The following is a 20000-nucleotide window of genomic DNA, read 5'->3' as shown; positions in this document are numbered from 1 at the left end:
GACAGACAGACAGACAGACAGACAGACAAGACAAGACAGATAGACAGACAGACAGGCATACGTACGTTCGTACGTACGTACGTATATACATACATACATACATACATACATACATACATACATACATACATACATACATATATACATACATACATACATACATACATACATACATACATACATACATACATACATACATACATACATACATACATAAAAACATAGAAATGCATATGGAACTTATAAATCAGTCCGTATTAATAGCTGTTAAATCCGACGTTTCGAATAAATATTCTTTTTCAAAGGAAAAATCGGCGAGATACAGAAATGTTAGGTTAAAGCCTGAACATTTCTGAATCAAACATACATACATTTGTACATACATTTACATACAGACATACATTTGTAGATATGTGTGCAAGTACGTTTTAAATATCCCTATAAAAAAACTACATGTTGTGAAACCGAACATGTCGATATATTCTAGGACTAAGCTGAAAGGTAAAACTTGAAATAAAGACACTGAATGTGCAATAAAAGAAAAATGGCATTATCGTCGTCAGAGACATTTGTCTAAGGGTGACCTTTGATCAGGAATAACGTTGCAGAATGGGTTTTATTCACTCTAAATTCACATACCTTTTTAGCTTAGTAGCATTTGTCGTCAGTTTTACAATCATCGAGTCGTTCTCTTTCACTATAAATAACGCAGTAAATGTTGATAGGTAGGTAATGCCTAATATGTATATAGAAGATGGGATACAAGATTCCATGTGGCATTCATCAGTTCATCTGTCCATGACGGATGAACATGTTGTTTGATGAGGTGAAGAGTGTTGTTGCCTATACACTCGACTATTCACGGGTAATTTAGCTGTTGATGGATGCTACAATTTGTGACGTGCATACAAGATACAATAACAACGCCACATGTCAACCTAACGTTGTTGACCAACCTACATGTCAACTACTACAGTTTTCACAAATATTTCTCCACTGTGTTATTCATCGATGCATTGTCACGACTGTTTCTTAAACATTTACGATTATGAGGTTGTCAAGAAGTGTGAGTGAAAAACACCAACCCTTGAGATGTTAGCTGCTGCTGAGATCGAAATACTGAATGAATGAATGAATGAATGAATGAATGAATGAATGAATGGTTGGGTAGATGGATGGATGGATGAATGAATGAATTTTATTCACCTACAAATGATAGAACAAATCCTATGTCCAATTCACTTTGGAATGTACATATCATTTTTAAAGAGTAGGAGTGAAGTTAGGAAATGGTCATATATAAACTAATCGAAGTTAGCCAGATAAGCATTCTGTGTATAATTCTAACTGGAGTAACTGCATTCAGCATACTAGATCACAACATTGTTGTCAAAGCTGTGTTCAATGAGCACTTCCATGTGGCATTTTATTTGATTATTTTATCACTATAAAAATAAACTTATTTTCCCAATTACCGTTATGTTGGAGATTAATTTGCTAAAATTGCACTTTGGTAGTTGGCTGTCCCCGAGGATTACCAAGGCTTATTTGTTTATAATAATTTAGATAATGGCAAATCACTTCAACATGAATTTCACAGTCTGAGACATTTCAGTGAAATAATATTTTCTTCATACAAATAGATCAATCTGGACGTAATCAGAGCCAACAAAACGTTTTTTATTCAAAATTGATTTACGGATATAAGGTATACAATTAAAGTGGTCTTATGGATGAGAATTTGGTATTTATTTTGGATTTTTATTTGATAAAACAGCTTCACTATGTTTTTCTACTTGAAAAAATAATGTGAAATAACATATACCAAGTTCATGTTCATAACTCAATAACCTTCAAAACATTAAACAATGTAAAATGTTTGTTATTGTACGTACAATAACAAACTTTTTACACTTTGTACATCTTTTTGCAATGTATGTGTATGTACACATTAACAACAAACTATATCGTCACAAAATGTTTTCTGAGGGTACACTTAGCCCAAATAAAACAAAATGGTGTTTCAGATAACCCGAAACCCATTCACATTTTAAACCACCAATCCTATAATTATCTTACACTTTTTTTTACATTCAAAAAGGTAAAATGATTAGAATTAAATTCTATTTCTATGTATGCTTTCTTGCCAAAGTATGCCAATTTATTTTTAAAAAAATAACAAACCAGGCATTTTAATAATGTAAGTTGAATTTAAACAGTACAGTACGTATATTGTGTTCGTGTATTTGACATATAATTGTCTTCACGTTATGTTACACATCTTCCAACTATCACGGAGATATTGTGACCAACGAGAAGCTTGTCTTAGGGTCGTAGCAATTTCTCAGATAAGAAACATCTGACCTACTTACCCTATTTTCTGATGTCATGTTATCGGAAATCAACAATTTTGAATTCTGCGCTTTATATTTGTATCGTAAAAAGACCAAATTTCTTATGGACTACATTGCTTAGAAATAATCCCAACGGTATTTGGATATTTATTTCAAAAATTGCCCTCAAATAACAGAATTATCTTCAGTGGTATTATCAGCAATATCAATAAGAAACAGTATGGCAATATAAAGTAATACTTTGAGCAATCCAGAATAGATGCAATCACACTTCAAGTCATAGTGTGATTACGATATATATTTGGGGCGTGCTACAATTCTACGATAAGATATAACCTTAAGACCTTATTCTAAATAACATTCCTTGCCGTAGCGTAAAAGAGAGGAGTGTTAGGCCTTCAAGAAATAAAATGTGTCTAGAAGTCAATACTGCTCGAAATTAAGTTGCCAATTCTCATAAAAAAGACGTCTTAGCTACGTACTTCTATGACCAATGACCTGATATGTTACAATTAAAGTCGTAAAATGTGTGAGTTGACGCTTATCGAAAGGTTTACTGCTACATGTAAATGACCGGAATTTAAATTGCTAACTTCCGCATTCCCTGAGAGTGTTTGTGTACCATAGCATATATTGTACTCCAGGTGTTTAATTGATTTCAGTAACTGACAAGGAAGACCTCTTTATCAATTGTCATGTCCTCATTTCTTTAGTGACTTTATGTAGTGTTTTTTCTCGAGATGAATAAAATTATGTAGTTTTAATAAGTAATTATATGAAACATCATAATATTTATCATTTTTATATATCATATCTAATTTTATTTCAATGTGATCCAAATACTACTCATGCAAATACAAGTACTTAAACTGACTTCCGAAATACAAAAATTTATTTATTTTTTCAGTGAAAAAATCACTCTTTCTCTATTTCTCTAATTTCTCTATTTATTATACATGATTGATTTTTTACGTCTTGGCTTACTTTATGTCATAGGTCAAACCATTGATGTATTATTTTGTATTGTTTTAAGTTTGTCTGTGTTGTGGTACATGATGAGTCTGCTTTGGTAGCCAAAGTGAGAGAGGGAGTTATGTACTCTGCTTTTTTTTTCACAAATACGGCGTTTGATGAAAGTAGAAGTCAGTTATCTTTAGAAACGTCAGTTATAATAATCATTGGTTGTAACAAAATTTAACTAATAATTCATGTCATTGGATACCTCTAATCCCAAAGCTAATATAAATGTTCACATTGTCGTAACACGAACTTATGTAAACCTAGTAATGGTTGATTATTCAATGACGCATGGTAGTTGTTAAAACAGCAACAAGGTTATGTTTTATTACCAAAAACACATACGTCAGTTTTATGTCTTCTTGATGATGATTTGTTCATAAAGTTTTATGACATCGTGATAAACTGTACTGATATAGATCAGAGAGAGACAGACAGACAGACAGACAGACAGACGGACGGACGGACGGACGGACGGACGGACGGACGGACGGACAGACAGACAGACAGACAGACAGACAGACAGACAGACAGACAGACAGACAGAGACACAGGGAAAGACAGAGACAGAGACAGACAGAGACAGACAGACAGACAGACAGACAGACAGACAGGCAGGCAACAGAAAGACAGAGACACAGATTGAGACAGACAGAGAGACAGTGAGAGAGAGAAGGGGCAGGCCGGGGACCTCACTGGAAAAGAATAATGCTTAATGCCGTGTAAGATGAAAATAGGACAGAGCTGTAACCTATACATATATTACTTATAAATCATGTACAATTTTATGGCAATGCCCGCAAGACTATTTTATAAGAAAAATAGTACATATCAAACTCGGGTGCAATAACTTTTTTATTATTAACATCATTCCTATATATAAGGTAGATGTTCTCATAAATGTCTATCTTCATTGTTATCCAAACCGTACATTAAATATATACAATTCAATACTGTGTATTATTACACGATTGACGAACAAGTCGACGCCAAACACCTGTCTGATCTGGGATAACGAAGCTAATAATGAAATAACGGAGCTCATTACATCAGTGTCCATAGAGTGTTGAGTAAGTTTGTGTATATCGTTTTCTTGTTACATTTATACAACGTATTTTTTATAGTATACCACAGAAGCATTTGAAATATTAATGTAATTTAATAGTTGTAATATATGCTAGCAATATGATGAAACGAAACAAACATTTTCTAGGTGTGGCTTAGATAACGTGGTATGGACCATTGGCCCATAGTGACCTCAATTTGCATATAGGGGGCACTTGTCGCGTTTTATTCCCTCAAGGCAATATTCATGTAAAAGGGAAATCTTGTCGAGGACTTGCTTTGACAGTGGACATAATATTTACCAAAGATTGTGATATGTTGCCTGGTCTTATTAGGGAACTATTAGACGTCATATTACCTCATGCTAGTATGTAGCAGCTATTTACCTCGGCTTTCAGCCTTGGGATTCGGAAATAGTAGCTGCAACCCTTGGGGTAATACACCTCTACTAGTGCCCTCATAGCCAAGCAATAAGTGTATATAACCCTCATAGCCGGGCAGTAAGTGTATAATATTTCTAGGGAACATTACACACTATATACAAAATCAATAGATCTTAAATTTCAGTGGTTTTCTGTGCCTGTCCGGATGAAGTACGGTTTGTCTGTCTGTCTGTCTGTCTGTCTGTCTGTCTGTCTGTCTGCCTGCCTGCTTGCCTGCCTGCCTGCCTGCCTGCCTGCCTGCCTGCCTGCCTGTCTGTCTGTCTGCCTGTCTGTCTGTCTGTCTGTCTGTCTGTCTGTCTGTCTGTCTGTCTGTCTGTCTGTCTGTCTGTTTGTATGTCTGTTTGTTTGTTTGCTTGTTGATAACCACGACTCTATAAATCATAAATCATGTAAATTTCTGCTCAGAAACAAATGTTTGTTTGAAAGTCCGTAGTTACTGGTTTGGTTTTCGTACTTCACTACTTAGCCTATATTTCCGTCAAAACATTACACAGAAGGAAGTCTCTTCAGACATGATATGACATTGTACTGTCATGTCTCAGAGCTTGCCTATATCTTGTGCATTAGCTATATTCGATATATTTACTAGTTTTCGAAATATTGGCACAATTTGACTTTACTTGAATGTGTTTTAAATATTCTATATATGTTTCAGGATGACTAATATGAATGATTAACTAACTGTTTGACCTTTAACCTAAAACATTTGTCTCGTATTGAGTTCTCAACGAAACCCCAAAAGCTAATGACACGGCCTATGTTACGGAATCTAAAATCAACAGAGATCTCGATACCGTTGGCGCCTGTTCGAGAACGTCAAGACTTAGATGATTATTTTTGAAAAGACAAACATTTTCAAAGAGATAATATTCTACCTTCTACTGTATATCTGAGAAATACACTAGAACAAAAATGTGTAGGTAATGGTAAAAATTATAGATGAAACTTGTAGTTTGTAGTCGTGGGTAGCATGTACGAACACATCTGAACACTTGATTCCCTTCTAGCTAAGACCAAGCGAGCCATGTGATTTTCAATACAGGTTGTCGCTAAAGCGTATATTATGCTACCTAGCTATTTAAGAAGCAATTACACGATTATATGGGCCTTGGGAATGTCCAGAAAGGCAATACAAGATATGCTGCACTCAAACATGCATGACATGCTGTGAATGGACAAATTAATCTTTAAGAATTTACAGATATCAAACCAGAAATCTAATAACCAACTCTCTTTGCAGCCACCACTGTGCTGTTCTATTTGTTCTTGTTTCCCTCGCATGTTGCCTAGCCTGCAGCGATATATCACTCAGTATATCATGTTCCGTATATCATTAGATAAAATGAGATTTACCTGGTTGACAGCTAGAACGTGATAAATGAGTTTTTCCTGTTTTTATATTACATTTATTATTTTGCAGGTAACGTGCTGACAGTTCTCGTTGTCAGCATTAATTCACATATGAGGACTGTTACAAATCTCTTTATATCACAAATGGCTGTTGCAGACCTGACCTTGTTGCTATTAGCAATGCCCTTTGATATCATAAGTGTTTACGTGTACCAGGTATGCATATCTTGTTCTTTATTTGCTGTCCAATAAATAGAACCATTTCTTACTTATTGCTGTCTAATAATTCACCCATCCATCTATCTATCTATCCATCCATCCATCCCTTCCTTCCTCCATCCATCCCTTCCTCCATCCATCCCTCCATCTAGTCCTCCATCCATCCCTCCATTCATCCATCCATCCACCCATCTACCCATCCCTTCCTTCATCCATCCATCCATCCATCCATCCATCCATCCATCCATCCATCCATCCATCCATCCACCCATCCATCCATCCATTCATCCATCCACCCATCCATCCATCCATCCATTCATTCATTCATTCATCCATCCATCCATCCATTCATTCATTCATTCATTCATTCATTCATTCATTCATTCATTCATTCATTCATTCATTCATTCATTCATTCATTCATTCATTCATTCATTCATTCATTCATTTATTTGTAGTGATACCCAAGAACCTGTTCTTACCACTGACTATAACGATTACATTCATGATACTGAAATTGAAAGTTTGTTAGTAGTTCCAGCTTATGGATGAGTCATCAGTTTTTCATCTTTTTAAAGGACTTCATATTACGTCAATATTATAATGTCCATCACTTCCTGATACAATCAATATCATCACCATATATGGTAATCAATGACAAACATAAATTACTGGCTTACATAGAATTCTGATAATAATACATACAACATTCAGTCTTTCTTGTCTTCCCAGTATTTTGATCTCATTTCTGTTATCATTATTATGCACTGTCACAGTGCCCTGCCTTTGGGGAATAGTTGTACTCATCAATTTGATTTCTCTAATTAAACTGAACAACATTAATAAAAATATTGAAATGTCTCACAAAATCGCCATCCGTTGGTGCAATGAGTGGCAATCAAGGGACATAATTTATTAAACTTTAATTTAGTATTATGTATTTTCAAATGTCGTAAAAAACGATTTTCAATGTGAACCGTAGGACAAATGGGTAATGTCGGTTCGACGTCATTTCTCATTGAGATAGTCCCTCGCCGATGTCCACTCAAGACATACTTCGCATGTAAATCACCCTTTTCTGGATCATCAGTAAATCATACATTTATTTCTCAACAGAGATGGACATTTAGTGCCTGCTTCTGTAAGGCAATGCTGTTCTTTCAAGACTACGCCATAGCAGTGACTATCTTTACACTGGTAGCTATGAGCATTGATAGGTATTTACGATTATCTTTTATTAGTGTTTACATTGTAGTCATGACGACAAACTTCTTTTATGACGTCATCTGTTCTACCTTCTTTAAATCTCTCTGAAGAAAAGCGGATTACTGAATGATGGATTGGATGAAAGAAACCGAAGACTTAGTCTTATTTTGAATAAATGTCAGATTATCTTGATGTCATAATCCGACCGTTGAAAAGCCTCACAAAATCTCAGTAGAGTATCATAAAATGACGTGTCTACCAACAAACGTACACCTTCTGATATATCACCATGATGATGTAGTGATGAATCGACAAACAAACAAACAATCAAACAAACAAACAGAAGTATTTTTGAGTAGAGAATAATGTTTATTCGGTATGATTTAAACAAATTCTACTCTTACTTGCCCTGAGGCCAATATATCCATCGCTGTTGGCGCACGATTCATCGCTCGTGCTATGGAAGTAAAGAAAAAGTGCCCTCATGGAGGAAACTTTAAATAAATCCGAAGTTGACATTTTTATGATACCATGTAGTTTAAAAATATATGTTTCTTTTTATAAACTCGTTAATGACGGTTTATAGATATAAATAATTGACTGTTTATCAAGACTGGGTTACACTTTTTTCATGATTTCAGATTCCTTACCTTATCAAGGCCTATGAGGGCGTACAGCATCCGTTCGGTTAAAAAGTTTATAGCTGTCACCGTCATCGTTCAGCTATTGGCGATATCAGCTGCCATTCCAAAAGCTATATCCGGTGACGTCATCGAACAGCCTTACGTTCCGCCGACAGGCAATGGTACCTTCATTCCCATTTGTTGGATAAATTTGAAAACTTCTGATTGGTTGAAATTGGCATTGTCACGTGTCGTCGTCTTCTACGTCACACCTTTATTGATAATTACCGTTGCTTTCACCAAGATAAACTCGTTTCTACGCTCAAATGAGGCCCAAGTTCTGCTGTCTTCAAATTACAAGATAATGGCTGCCTGTAAGAGGGCACTCAAGCTATTATTGACCCTCATAACACTTTACTCAGTCTTACTTCTGCCGGCAACCATCGACAGCATCGTCTCCGTGTTCGTTCACGTTGGTTATATGTCACATGACAAATGGTATTCATTGTGTAAATTCCTGGCTGGAACTTGCCTCTACTCCGTATGTGTCTACAAACCATTCATCTATTCAATGATGAGCGCCAACTATCGACGAGGTTTCCGTAATTTGATCTGCTGTCTCAAACATAATCCAGACAAAGAGGGCGTTGTCAGTCAAGGGGAGGACAGTTCGACTGTGGAAACCAACTCTGTTTGGTCGTACTACAGTGGCACGGAGAGTGTCGATGCTGACAACGTAGGAGAACGATTGTAAACAAATATTCCATATATGTATGCCTTGTATTATATATTGACAATAAGTTTCAATATTTTATGAAAGTATTAAAAGTAATGTGAATTCTGAAATATATATATGCCCAAACACACACACACACACACACACACACACACACACACACACACACACACTTACACACACACACACATACATACATACATACATACATACATACACACACACACACACACACACACACATACATACATACATACATACATACATACATACATACATACATACATACATACATACATACATACATACACACATACATACGCGCGCAGGTAGACAGATTCGAAAATTATTAACTTTAAATTGGAACATTAGCATATTACTACCTATCAATGTAGCAAATGTCTGGATTAGTAAACAACTTTGTTCCATAAATAAAGACCCTCCACCCCCATACATATACACATCCAAGCAAACATAACAACATTGAAAAGTTTCACTATATTATCATATAACTGTATTTTTGAAATTGCCACTTTTATCCTAAGAAATAAATCATCTTTGTAGGTATGATCTTTAGAATACATGATATTATCATATTAATATTGTAAATTAAAATATTAGTCTTTCATTATATTCTCAAATATTTATTGTCACTTTAAATGTGGTGGTCTAAGAAGTCATATGATTTCTTCAGCGTGAGGTGTATATATCTCTTAACATTTGAATAGATTTGGCGTCTTGCGTCGTTTTTGATCATAAAATAGTTTGCTATAATATCAGCATACATACATTAGCATTGTTCAACTCTCAAACATACTGTTTATAACCAGTATTATATAAATTGGATGTTTTCGATAAAGGTTACGTATGTAATAATCCCAAAACATCATGATGCATTGCTGCCAGGAAGGGGGGGGGGGACTTCTGCTTGAAAAAGTTTACGACAAGGCGAAAAACAAATAACTGTGTTTTCCGATAAAATTCATCCCCCAAAATATGGTGGGTAAATTGGGATTTCATTGTATCTTATCATAAGTTTTAATTACTTTTATTTTTGAAAAATATATAATACTATCCATCAGAAGATCCCTTCAGTAATAGTTTGATTAATTATGTACTGACATAACTGGGGAAAGAAAATAGACGTACATGGATCAGAGAAGACGAAATTCTCATTCTTTTTGCTAAATGTTCAATAAATGTTTAAGATCGGCGGCTTCAACTAGGGTTGGTCGGGTTATCGAAAACAAATGTACCGCCTGTGATGGCACTGCCGCACACGTACGCACGTATATTACCATATACTTTGAACTCACACGTCATGAGGTCTGTTCTGTATGCAGTCACTTGAACTCACACGTCACGAGGTCTGTTATGTATGCAGTCACTTGAACTCACACGTCACGAGGTCTGTTATGTATGCAGTCACTTGAACTCACACGTCACGAGGTCTGTTATGTATGCAGTCACTTGAACTCACACGTCACGAGGTCTGTTATGTATGCAGTCACTTGAACTCACACGTCACGAGGTCTGTTATGTATACAGTCAATTAACAATATGATATATTCTGGTTATCTTCTCTGACTTTTAAATATTGTAAACTGAGGTGACATGATACAAACCCATTGGACAAGACATCGAGAGACACTGAACATAGAGAAACATACTTTTCTGCTTGTAATTTTTTAATGAAAATAAATAGCTTGTGTGAGTCGAATTCCTGGTACAGTATAAATATGAATGTCTATCTTTTCGTTTAGCGTGATTGCAATAAAATAAATTTATACTCAAGATAAATATAAAATCACGTATCTAGGTGGATTCCACGCCTTAGTAACGAATATATGTATCGTCGGTAAACGGAGTAACCAGCAATAATATTTTAGCTACATGGTCCTTGTAAAAGTCAAAATATGACAAATACAATCAATTGGTCACTAATCCTCGCACAGGATGACGTCTATTAATACTCCGATGTAAAATCAAACTGTCCTACTTACATATTTAAATAGTCACCAGCTGACGGGTGATTGTACAACATCGCCGTGATTATACGATTACCGGAAATGACGTCAACAAAAATGATGTAGAGGGGCAGAAAGCACCGATTCGTGGACAGGCAGTGAGGGTAAGTTACAATTTCGTGAATTTCATCAACGTTATATAATTCGTTTTATAATATTGTCATTGAATGAAAGAATATGAATCAAGTCACCATGTAATGGTGTGTCTACATCAATCAAGCCTTGTATAGCAGTGAACACAAACAAAGACATTCAATTCCCTTTGTCTGCGACCAAAACTATCACTGTGGCCTTTGTTTATTGTTGTGCAATATTGAGCAGTTTTGCTCACCATGTTTTCCGATGTGATTTATGTTTTCATCGATATTTGCGTATGCATGCGTGCGTGCGGATATACTTACGTACGCGCATACGTACACAGACACAAGCACACATACTTACATGAACGTACGTACGTACGTACGTACGTACATACATACATACATACATACATACATACATACATACATACATACATACATACATACATACATACATACACATACATACACACACATACATACACACACACATACATACATACATACATACATATATATATATATATATACACACGCCCCCCCCCCACACACACACAGACAGACATACATACATACATACATACATAATAACAAACAAACAAACAAACAAACAAACAAACAAACAAACAAACAAACAAACAAACAAACAAAAACATAAATGCACCCAAGTGAAACAATCAAAATTAACATTATAAAGTTAGTGTAATACCAAGTAATCATTTATTTGTGATCAACAGATATTGACAAGTTATGGTACTAATGGTAGACATATTGTCTTCGTGACGTCACTATTCAAACAATGTCCAGTCAACACATTACATGACAGGGAATCATCAAAACATCACCTCTAGATCTGATGTCATCATAATGAGGATATCTTGGATACTAAAGTCAGTCTTTCGTTATTCAATCATACTTTCGTTGTGTTTTTGGTTGTTTAAACTGTATGCACGTGATGGACAAAGTTGTAACAGTGATACAAGAAGTCCTGGAAGTAACTTGGTTCAAACTGAAGGAACAGAAACACGAGAAGATCCGTTTACAACATGTCGAGAACTGTTCATTCAGTGGCTTGACCAGCTAAGGTCCCAAGAGTCTAAAGATGTTGAGACGGAAAGATCATATGACGGATGTACTTGTCACCGATTCGGATCATACGGCCCTCTTGCAAGAGGAATGCTTGAGAGAAGGAGAGACGTCTTGAAAAGGGAACGTTTAGAAACTGAAGATCAAACTGTTCACTGTCCGCCAATGTCGATCTTAAGCTTCATTGGTGGAGGAATCAAAGTTGAACCTTTAGCCGATGTTAATCTTTTAGGATTATCAATTCATCCATCGGCGTCGAGTTTATTGGATTCGGGCACCTTTTATTCTGTTTGTTTTAGATCAACACGACTTCTTGGTAGTCTACGCGTTCATGTAATGGAGGAGTTTGCTGAGAAGGTTGATATACAGGGGCAAAACACAGATTTTCTTACAATAAATTCATCACTATCTGTTGATGAAATGAATCAGTTGCTGAGCAACGTTTTGTATCGTAGCAACGAGTTGTACATCGATACACGTGATGTAATAGAGGTATCGTTCTTGAATTTTAAAGTTCAGATTAATTTGCATATTGTACGAGAACCGTTTCCAAAACTGTACAACATGGAAGATGGTGATGACGTTGACATCAATAGACAAGTAACAGTTGTTACCAAAACATTTCTCAGATATGATTCTGTCAACCAGCTTGTTAAAAGTGTCAACAGATTTTATCCTAACATGACAATAATCGTTGTCGATGACAGTGAGTTAGTGCAGCCAATCACAGGACAGAACGTAAAGCATTACGTCATGCCTTTCAAGGAGGGTTGGTTCGCTGGAAGAAATCTAGGCTTGAGTCAGGTGTCCACCAAATATTTCTTTTACGTTGATGACGACATGGTTTTTACTGAGAACACAAAATTAGAGACTTTACTTGAAAGACTGGAATGGTATCCGAAATTGGACCTTCTCGGTGCAAGGACAGAAGACAAAAAAGGTGCACTGGATGACAACATTTTTGCTCCGGCCATTTACATACGTAACCATAGCGACGAAGGATATTGCTTATATAGACGCCATCCAAAACATTACCATAATGTCGGAGACCTAAATATGTGTTACTATGCAGACGAAATAGGGAATATTTTCTTAGGAAGAACCGCTTCAGTTCGTAAGATTGGATTTGATCCTATGTTTGATAGGGTAGGACACATGGAATTTTATTACGACGCGTTAGGGGTTCTCAGAGTAGCTGTTTGTAATGACGTCACAGTATTTCATGACAGGGTCAGAACGCAAGAATATATTTCACATAGATATATTGACGGCGTCGGAGAAAAAGTTGGTTACAAAGAAAGGGTGTTTTACTCTCTATTTAAGAATAATTTAAAATGTATAGGAGGGGTAAAGATGCCAGTTCCACCCAAAAAATCTCCGAAGTCATGATGTTGAGAACGGGTTGTGACGAATGTGCTATTGACCAAAGGGATGATATACACGTACTATAATAAATGTTTGTGTAAATTTTATTTAATGTTTCGGGAACACTCCCCCTCCCCCCCCTCTCTCTCTCTCTCCCCCCCCCTCTCTCTCTCTCTCTCTCTCTCTCTCTCTCTCTCTCTCTCTCTCTCCCCCCCCCCTCTCTCTCTCTCTCTCTCTCTCTCTCTCTCTCTCTCTCTCTCTCTCTCTCTCTCTCTCTCTCTCTCTCTCTCTCTCTCTCTCTCTCTCTCTCTCTCTCTCTCTCTCTCTCTCTCTCAGTCTCTCTCGACCGACCGACCGACCGACCGAAAACAAAAACCGAAACAAACAAAACTACTGTTTAATTCAAGCTGCAGAAGATAATGATAATCCAATACTACCGTCATCTTTGTGTTTATCAATAGTTTTTGTTCTTGGATTGTGGAGAGGTTGGTTTGTAATGCGTGGATGTACACATAGTTCAAAAATAGTCTTTGGACGGTAATCACACCCTAAACAGCACAGCCTTTTGATTCCAATGCAAGTTACAATTTTGACGTGTTTCGAGGATAAATAATAAATATGAAAACATCACATATACAGTAAAATTAGTGAATTATTAATTTCATCTGTCAATATCATGACACACATCAACAGTAAATCTAAACATTTCCCGCTTTAATCTCTGTCACAACTGTTGTGGAAGTGATCAGGCCCCGATCAGCAGCCTGGAGAGTGATCAACACTCCCTACCAATCAGTAACAAGCAATGCGGTCAGGTGACACTTTATGTATATTTTGCTGTGGAAGCGATTTTTGATCTAATTCCGTTGGGACAGGACCGACACGAAGGTAAGTATCAGTAGTCCGATGTCATATCTTAATTTGACGTGGATAAGGTACAATGAGGGCAATGACAACCGTTTCTATAATCAGAACGAAACAACTGAAATGATATCGCATCAATCTTGGCATGTCGTTTATTAATATGCCAATAGCAGAGCTGTGGTTTTCATCAACGTTTTAAAAGTAGTTCATTCATATTAATGTGTACATGTATATGCGTACTGAAGCTGTCATCATTTAACCTGGCACCAGGTACTCATGTTATGAACGCTTATGATTGTCAATTTTGTGAAAATGTACTAAGGGGCGAGATCAATGTAGGAAAATTAGCTTGGGCTCAGAACCCCCCCCCCCCCCCACACACACACACACAGAAAACGTAATTGGCCAAAGTTGATAATTGTTTCAGACAGCACAGTCAATCAATCTCAAATCAGGTAAATAGTATGTAGTACTATGAATATAAAGCCAGTATGTAGTACTATGAATATAAAGCCAGTATGTAGTACTATGAATATAAAGCCAGTGTGTAGTACTATGAATATAAAGCCCGTATGTAGTACTAACAATAGAAAGCCAGTATGTAGTGCTATGAATATATAGCCAGTATGTAGTACTATGAATATAAAGCCAGTATGTAGTAAGAAAAATGCTCTTTATCGACACTTTAATGTATTTTAGTTACACAAAAGTACTATCATTATGGCAAAATTCTTCTATTTCTCGATTTGACATTTTTGAATAACCCAACCTGACACTAGGCATCTATGTCATTGGTATATATGATTTGTAAGTTTGGGAACCTGTACTACCAAGTACGAAGACGGTTTTAATTTATTCATGTACAGTTGCTTACTTCGCTATGATTCAACTATACCATAGCCCCCTAAACGACAGGGTCTATAACAATACCATAGATCCAACACGACAGGGTCTATAACACTACCATAGACCCTGCACGACAGGGTCTATAACACTACCATAGACCCTACACGACAGGGTCTGTAACACTACCATAGACCCTACACGACAGGGTCTATAACATTACCATAGACCCTACACGACAGGGTCTATAACACTACCATAGACCCTACACGACAGGGTCTATAACACTACCATAGACCCTACACGACAGGGTCTGTAACACTACCATAGACCCTACACGACAGGGTCTATAACATTACCATAGACCCTACACGACAGGGTCTATAACACTACCATAGAAATGTGAGATAAATCTAGTAGCGCTGGTTATATAACAAGTGCTACATTTTGAATAGGAAATCATAGTTGTATGTCAAATCATATCAATGTGTTATGTTAGCCTATAACCATCAAGGGAAGGAAAAATGTCATATCGCTTGTCAGTCAACCCATTGACATGTTATTTAGCAATAATGATGACACATTTCAAAGCTTTTCTTCACGTCTGCTTAATTCTTTGCAAAAAATTACTAAAACTGGAGAAAGGTTTTCTGAAAAGTTATAATTGAAACACATTTATTGATGTTAATCTATATATCCTAGTTTTTAACATCGAATGACATCCGATGTACTGACAGATGACAGAGGTCAGCCAACCCTTTACAAATACACAACAGCTGTTATTTTAATGCATCAGACTCATTTGCATAAATCACAACAACCTGTCATTTTCTAAGCTACCATAAATTCAAATTTCAATTCATTTTTTTCATAGCAGATATGAAAATTAATATTTGTACAATATATCTACTTTTTGTAAGAATAACTAAAAAGATAGTACTTTCCTTTCAATCGATTCAATGAATGGCAAACTGCACGGAGGAAATAACAGCTTGTCGAAACGAGTTTCGTATAATAGTAGAACTCAATGTCTGATTTTGCGATTTTCACTCTAATAAGCTTATCTGTGACGTCATGGCTGATGACAATAACATTTCCGGAATAGCAGTAAAAGTGTCACGTATTGCTTTGATCGTTAAAATACGTAAGTTTGGAAATCTCCATGACAACCATACTAAAATGATAAACCTTTTCCATTTTTTCAGGCAATCTGTAGAGTACAATCATCATGAAAGTGTATACTTTGCGTTTAAATACTCTTCTGTTCCTGGCATCGTTTATGACCATTCTATGCCTTATATCTCACTACCACCAACTTACTGCCAATGAGAGATGTCCCCGCTCTGTAGAAAGCCGTAGTGTCGGTCTTGCCACCACAGTGAACGACAACCAGAACGACTGTCGGCATTACTTTGGCAAGTTCATTAGCCAGGCCTGGGAAGATACTGGTTTAAGTTTGACAGAATTACAAAATCTGCAGACAACACTACAAAGGCGGGAAGATGATGATTGTGAATGTGAAGGCGGCTTCTACGGTCCATTGAAAACAAACGTGAAGTATCGTCGTGAAAAGGAGCTTGAGAAATTAGAAAAAGAACAAAAAGATAAACGGGAACCATTTGTGATGTGTCCCGCGATGTCACCTATTGCCTACCTTGGGAGTGGACTAACAGTTGAACCTTTAGAAGCAGTTAGATTGAAAGGAATTAGTATCGTAGATATACCAACTATGCAGGGAAACAAGGAATTCCTTCTTGAATTTATTTCAATAAGACGTCTTGGTGTTTTGAGAATAGACTTGCCAGAAAAATATGGACAAAGTGTTGGTATGTCCGGACAGAATTCGAACCAACTAAAAATCTTCACTGCCATGAATGTATCCGAAACAAACAACATCCTGAAAAATATCATATACACGAGTAAAGTATACGATATTGATGCTAGAGATATCATTGAAGTACGTTTTAGAGGTTTTTCTATAAATATTCAGATTCACATTCGGCGGGAACCGTTCCCCAGACTATATGACGTCAGAGATGACGAAAGTATTAATAAAAAGGTGACGGTGATAGCAAAAACGTTCATGAGATATGACGCCGTGAATGCCATGGTTCAGAGTGTACATAAATTCTACCCAAACATGACAATCATTATAGCAGACGACAGTGAACATATACAGAAAATCCCGGGAAATAATGTGAAACATTTTATTATGCCTTTTGCGGAAGGTTGGTTCGCAGGACGAAATTTAGCTTTAAGTCAAGTCAGAACTCCTTACTTTTTTATTCTGGATGACGACATGATGTTCACAAAAAATACGAAACTGGACAAAATGGTCGAAATTTTAGAAGATCCCAACCTGAAAATTGATATTGTGAGTACACGTGTAGAAAAAGATGAGGGTGTCATGCTGAAAACTCTGTTTACGACATCTATTTACGAAAGAGGGTTTAGTAAGGATGGATATTGTGTTAATCGCATCTACAACGCCAAACACGGCTACTTAGAAGACTATCCAGAGTGTGAAATTGCAGACGAAATCCCAAATGCTTTCATGGGAAGGACGCTTTCAGTTCGAAGTGTTGGCTTTGATCCAATGTTAGATCGAATCGGCCACTACGAATTTCTATTCGATGCATTCGGAAAGTTAGGAATTGTCTGCTGTAAAGATGTGCGCGTTAGACATGCGCAGATTAGGACTGCAGAGTATGAAAAATTCAGGTATTCGGATGGAGTAGGGAAAAACAAAGGCTTTGGTGGCAGAGCTCTATATTCTATTTACAAAAATAATCTGAAATGTATGTCTGGAATGAGACAGAAAGGACCTCATTACAACTAATTAAATGGTATTTGAAACAGGTGAAGATTGCATACAATTGCAATCATGTCAACATTACAAGCTTTAAAATGAGAACGTCTCGGTTGCCTCTTTTTATAGCTCGTTGTTTGTTTGTTTGTTTGTTTGTTTGTTTATTTATTTATTTATTTATGTGTTTGTTTGCTTGCTGGTTTCTTTGTTTGTTTGCTTTGTTTGTTTCTTTGTCTTTCTGTTTCTTTGTTTATTCAAATAATTCAAACATTTCTCTATGACGTTAGTCTTAAAAGTCCGCTTATGTAATCACTCGGTACCGCTATCGTGAGAGAGGGCGTTATACAAGCGGAAGGAACGATTCACGTATATCTACAGTAACGTGAATACTGCCAGAAAATTTGTTGTAATAAATTGTAGTGTTCAAGATATAATGAAAATAACATTATTAATATAATTGTGTAAATCAAATTAAATACAGTATTGATATGACTCCAATGAGAGATGTATGTTTTTTATAAATAAAAAAATACCACGAAGCATAACACAAGTTTTGTCGTATAAGGTTTGTGTATGTGTACTGGGTGGCATGTGTGTGTGTGTGGGGGGGGTGCGCGCATGTGTGTGGCTGTGTGTTTGTTTGTTTGTTTGTTTGTTTGTTTGCTTGTTTGGGTCCACTGAAACTCAAAGTTATACAGTACGTTCATTTCACAATTAGCATCTGATAATGTTCGTATTTGTATGTATGTATGTATGTATGTATGTATGTATGTATGTATGTATGGATGGATGTATGTATGGATGGATGGATGGATGGATGGATGGACGGATGGAGAGAATCCATTATATTTCCCCATTTTGAGACTAATTAAACAACGTGTCCTCACAGTGAAAAGCTGTTGCTTGTGAGTCTATACTGTGTGTTGCGATATAAATGGGTTGTGTGTACCTAGCATACACTACACCATCAACCAGTAATGTGTAGTTTACTAGCTGGCATACACTAACCCATCAACCAGTAATGTGTAGTTTACTAGCTAGCATTCACTAACCCATCAACCTGTAAGGTGTAGTTTACTAGTTAGTATGCACTAACCCATCAACCAGTAATGTGTAGTTTACTATAGCTAGCATTCACTAACCCATCAACCAGTAATGTGTAGTTTACTAGTTAGTATACAATAACCCATCAACTAGTAATGTGTAATTTACTAGTTAGTATACACTAACCCATCAACCAGTAATGTGTAGTTTACTAGCTAGCATACACTACACCATCAACCAGTAATGTGTAGTTTACTAGCTAGCATACACTAACCCTTCAACCAGTAATGTGTAGTTTACTAGTTAGTATACACTAACCCATCAACCAGTAATGTGTAATTTACTAGCTAGTATACACTAACCCATCAACCTGTAATGTGTAATTTACTAGCTAGTATACACTAACCCATCAACCTGTAATGTGTAGTTTACTAGTTAGTATACACTAACCCATCAACCAGTAATGTGTAGTTTACTAGCTAGCATACACTACACCATCAACCAGTAATGTGTAGTTTACTAGCTAGCATACACTACACCATCAACCAGTAATGTGTAGTTTACTAGCTAGCATTCACTAACCCATCAACCAGTAATGTGTAGTTTACTAGTTAGTATACAATAACCCTTCAACCAGTAATGTGTAGTTTACTAGCTTGCATACACTAACCCATCAACCAGTAATGTGTAGTTTACTAGCTAGCATACACTACACCATCAACCAGTAATGTGTAGTTTACTAGCTAGCATACACTAACCCTTCAACCAGTAATGTGTAGTTTACTAGTTAGTATACACTAACCCATCAACCAGTAATGTGTAGTTTACTAGCTAGCATACACTACACCATCAACCAGTAATGTGTAGTT

The 20000-nt window shown here is 36.4% G+C and overlaps 3 protein-coding genes across 3 annotated transcripts in view; all 3 read left to right on the top strand.

Annotated features, from left to right (window-relative positions):
* The window catches only part of LOC144445785 (gastrin-releasing peptide receptor-like), a 21140-nt gene extending 12109 nt beyond the window's left edge, over positions 1-9031 (top strand). Inside the window, exons 2-4 of the mRNA XM_078135423.1 lie at positions 6300-6445; positions 7565-7665; positions 8296-9031. Of these exons, the coding sequence (XP_077991549.1) occupies positions 6300-6445; positions 7565-7665; positions 8296-9031 (983 nt within the window). The remainder of the gene's footprint in view (positions 1-6299; positions 6446-7564; positions 7666-8295) is intronic.
* Positions 9032-11106: 2075 nt separating this feature from the next.
* On the top strand, positions 11107-13706 carry LOC144445880 (beta-1,4 N-acetylgalactosaminyltransferase 1-like). Its single transcript, XM_078135522.1, has 2 exons — positions 11107-11144; positions 11858-13706. The coding sequence occupies exon 2, from the start codon at positions 11940-11942 to the stop codon at positions 13593-13595; it is 1656 nt and encodes a 551-aa protein (XP_077991648.1). The 5' UTR covers positions 11107-11144; positions 11858-11939; the 3' UTR covers positions 13596-13706.
* Positions 13707-14417: 711 nt separating this feature from the next.
* LOC144445669 (beta-1,4 N-acetylgalactosaminyltransferase 1-like) lies at positions 14418-18617 on the top strand. Its single transcript, XM_078135306.1, has 2 exons — positions 14418-14459; positions 16484-18617. Exon 2 carries the CDS (start codon positions 16507-16509, stop codon positions 18115-18117), a length of 1611 nt encoding a protein of 536 aa, XP_077991432.1. The 5' UTR covers positions 14418-14459; positions 16484-16506; the 3' UTR covers positions 18118-18617.
* The last annotated feature ends 1383 nt before the right edge of the window (positions 18618-20000 follow it).

Source organism: Glandiceps talaboti, chromosome 14 (genome assembly GCF_964340395.1).
Source record: "Glandiceps talaboti chromosome 14, keGlaTala1.1, whole genome shotgun sequence".
NCBI lineage: Eukaryota > Metazoa > Hemichordata > Enteropneusta > Spengelidae > Glandiceps > Glandiceps talaboti.
Note: the sequence above shows the minus strand (reverse complement) of the source record. Positions and strands in the feature narration are given on the sequence as shown.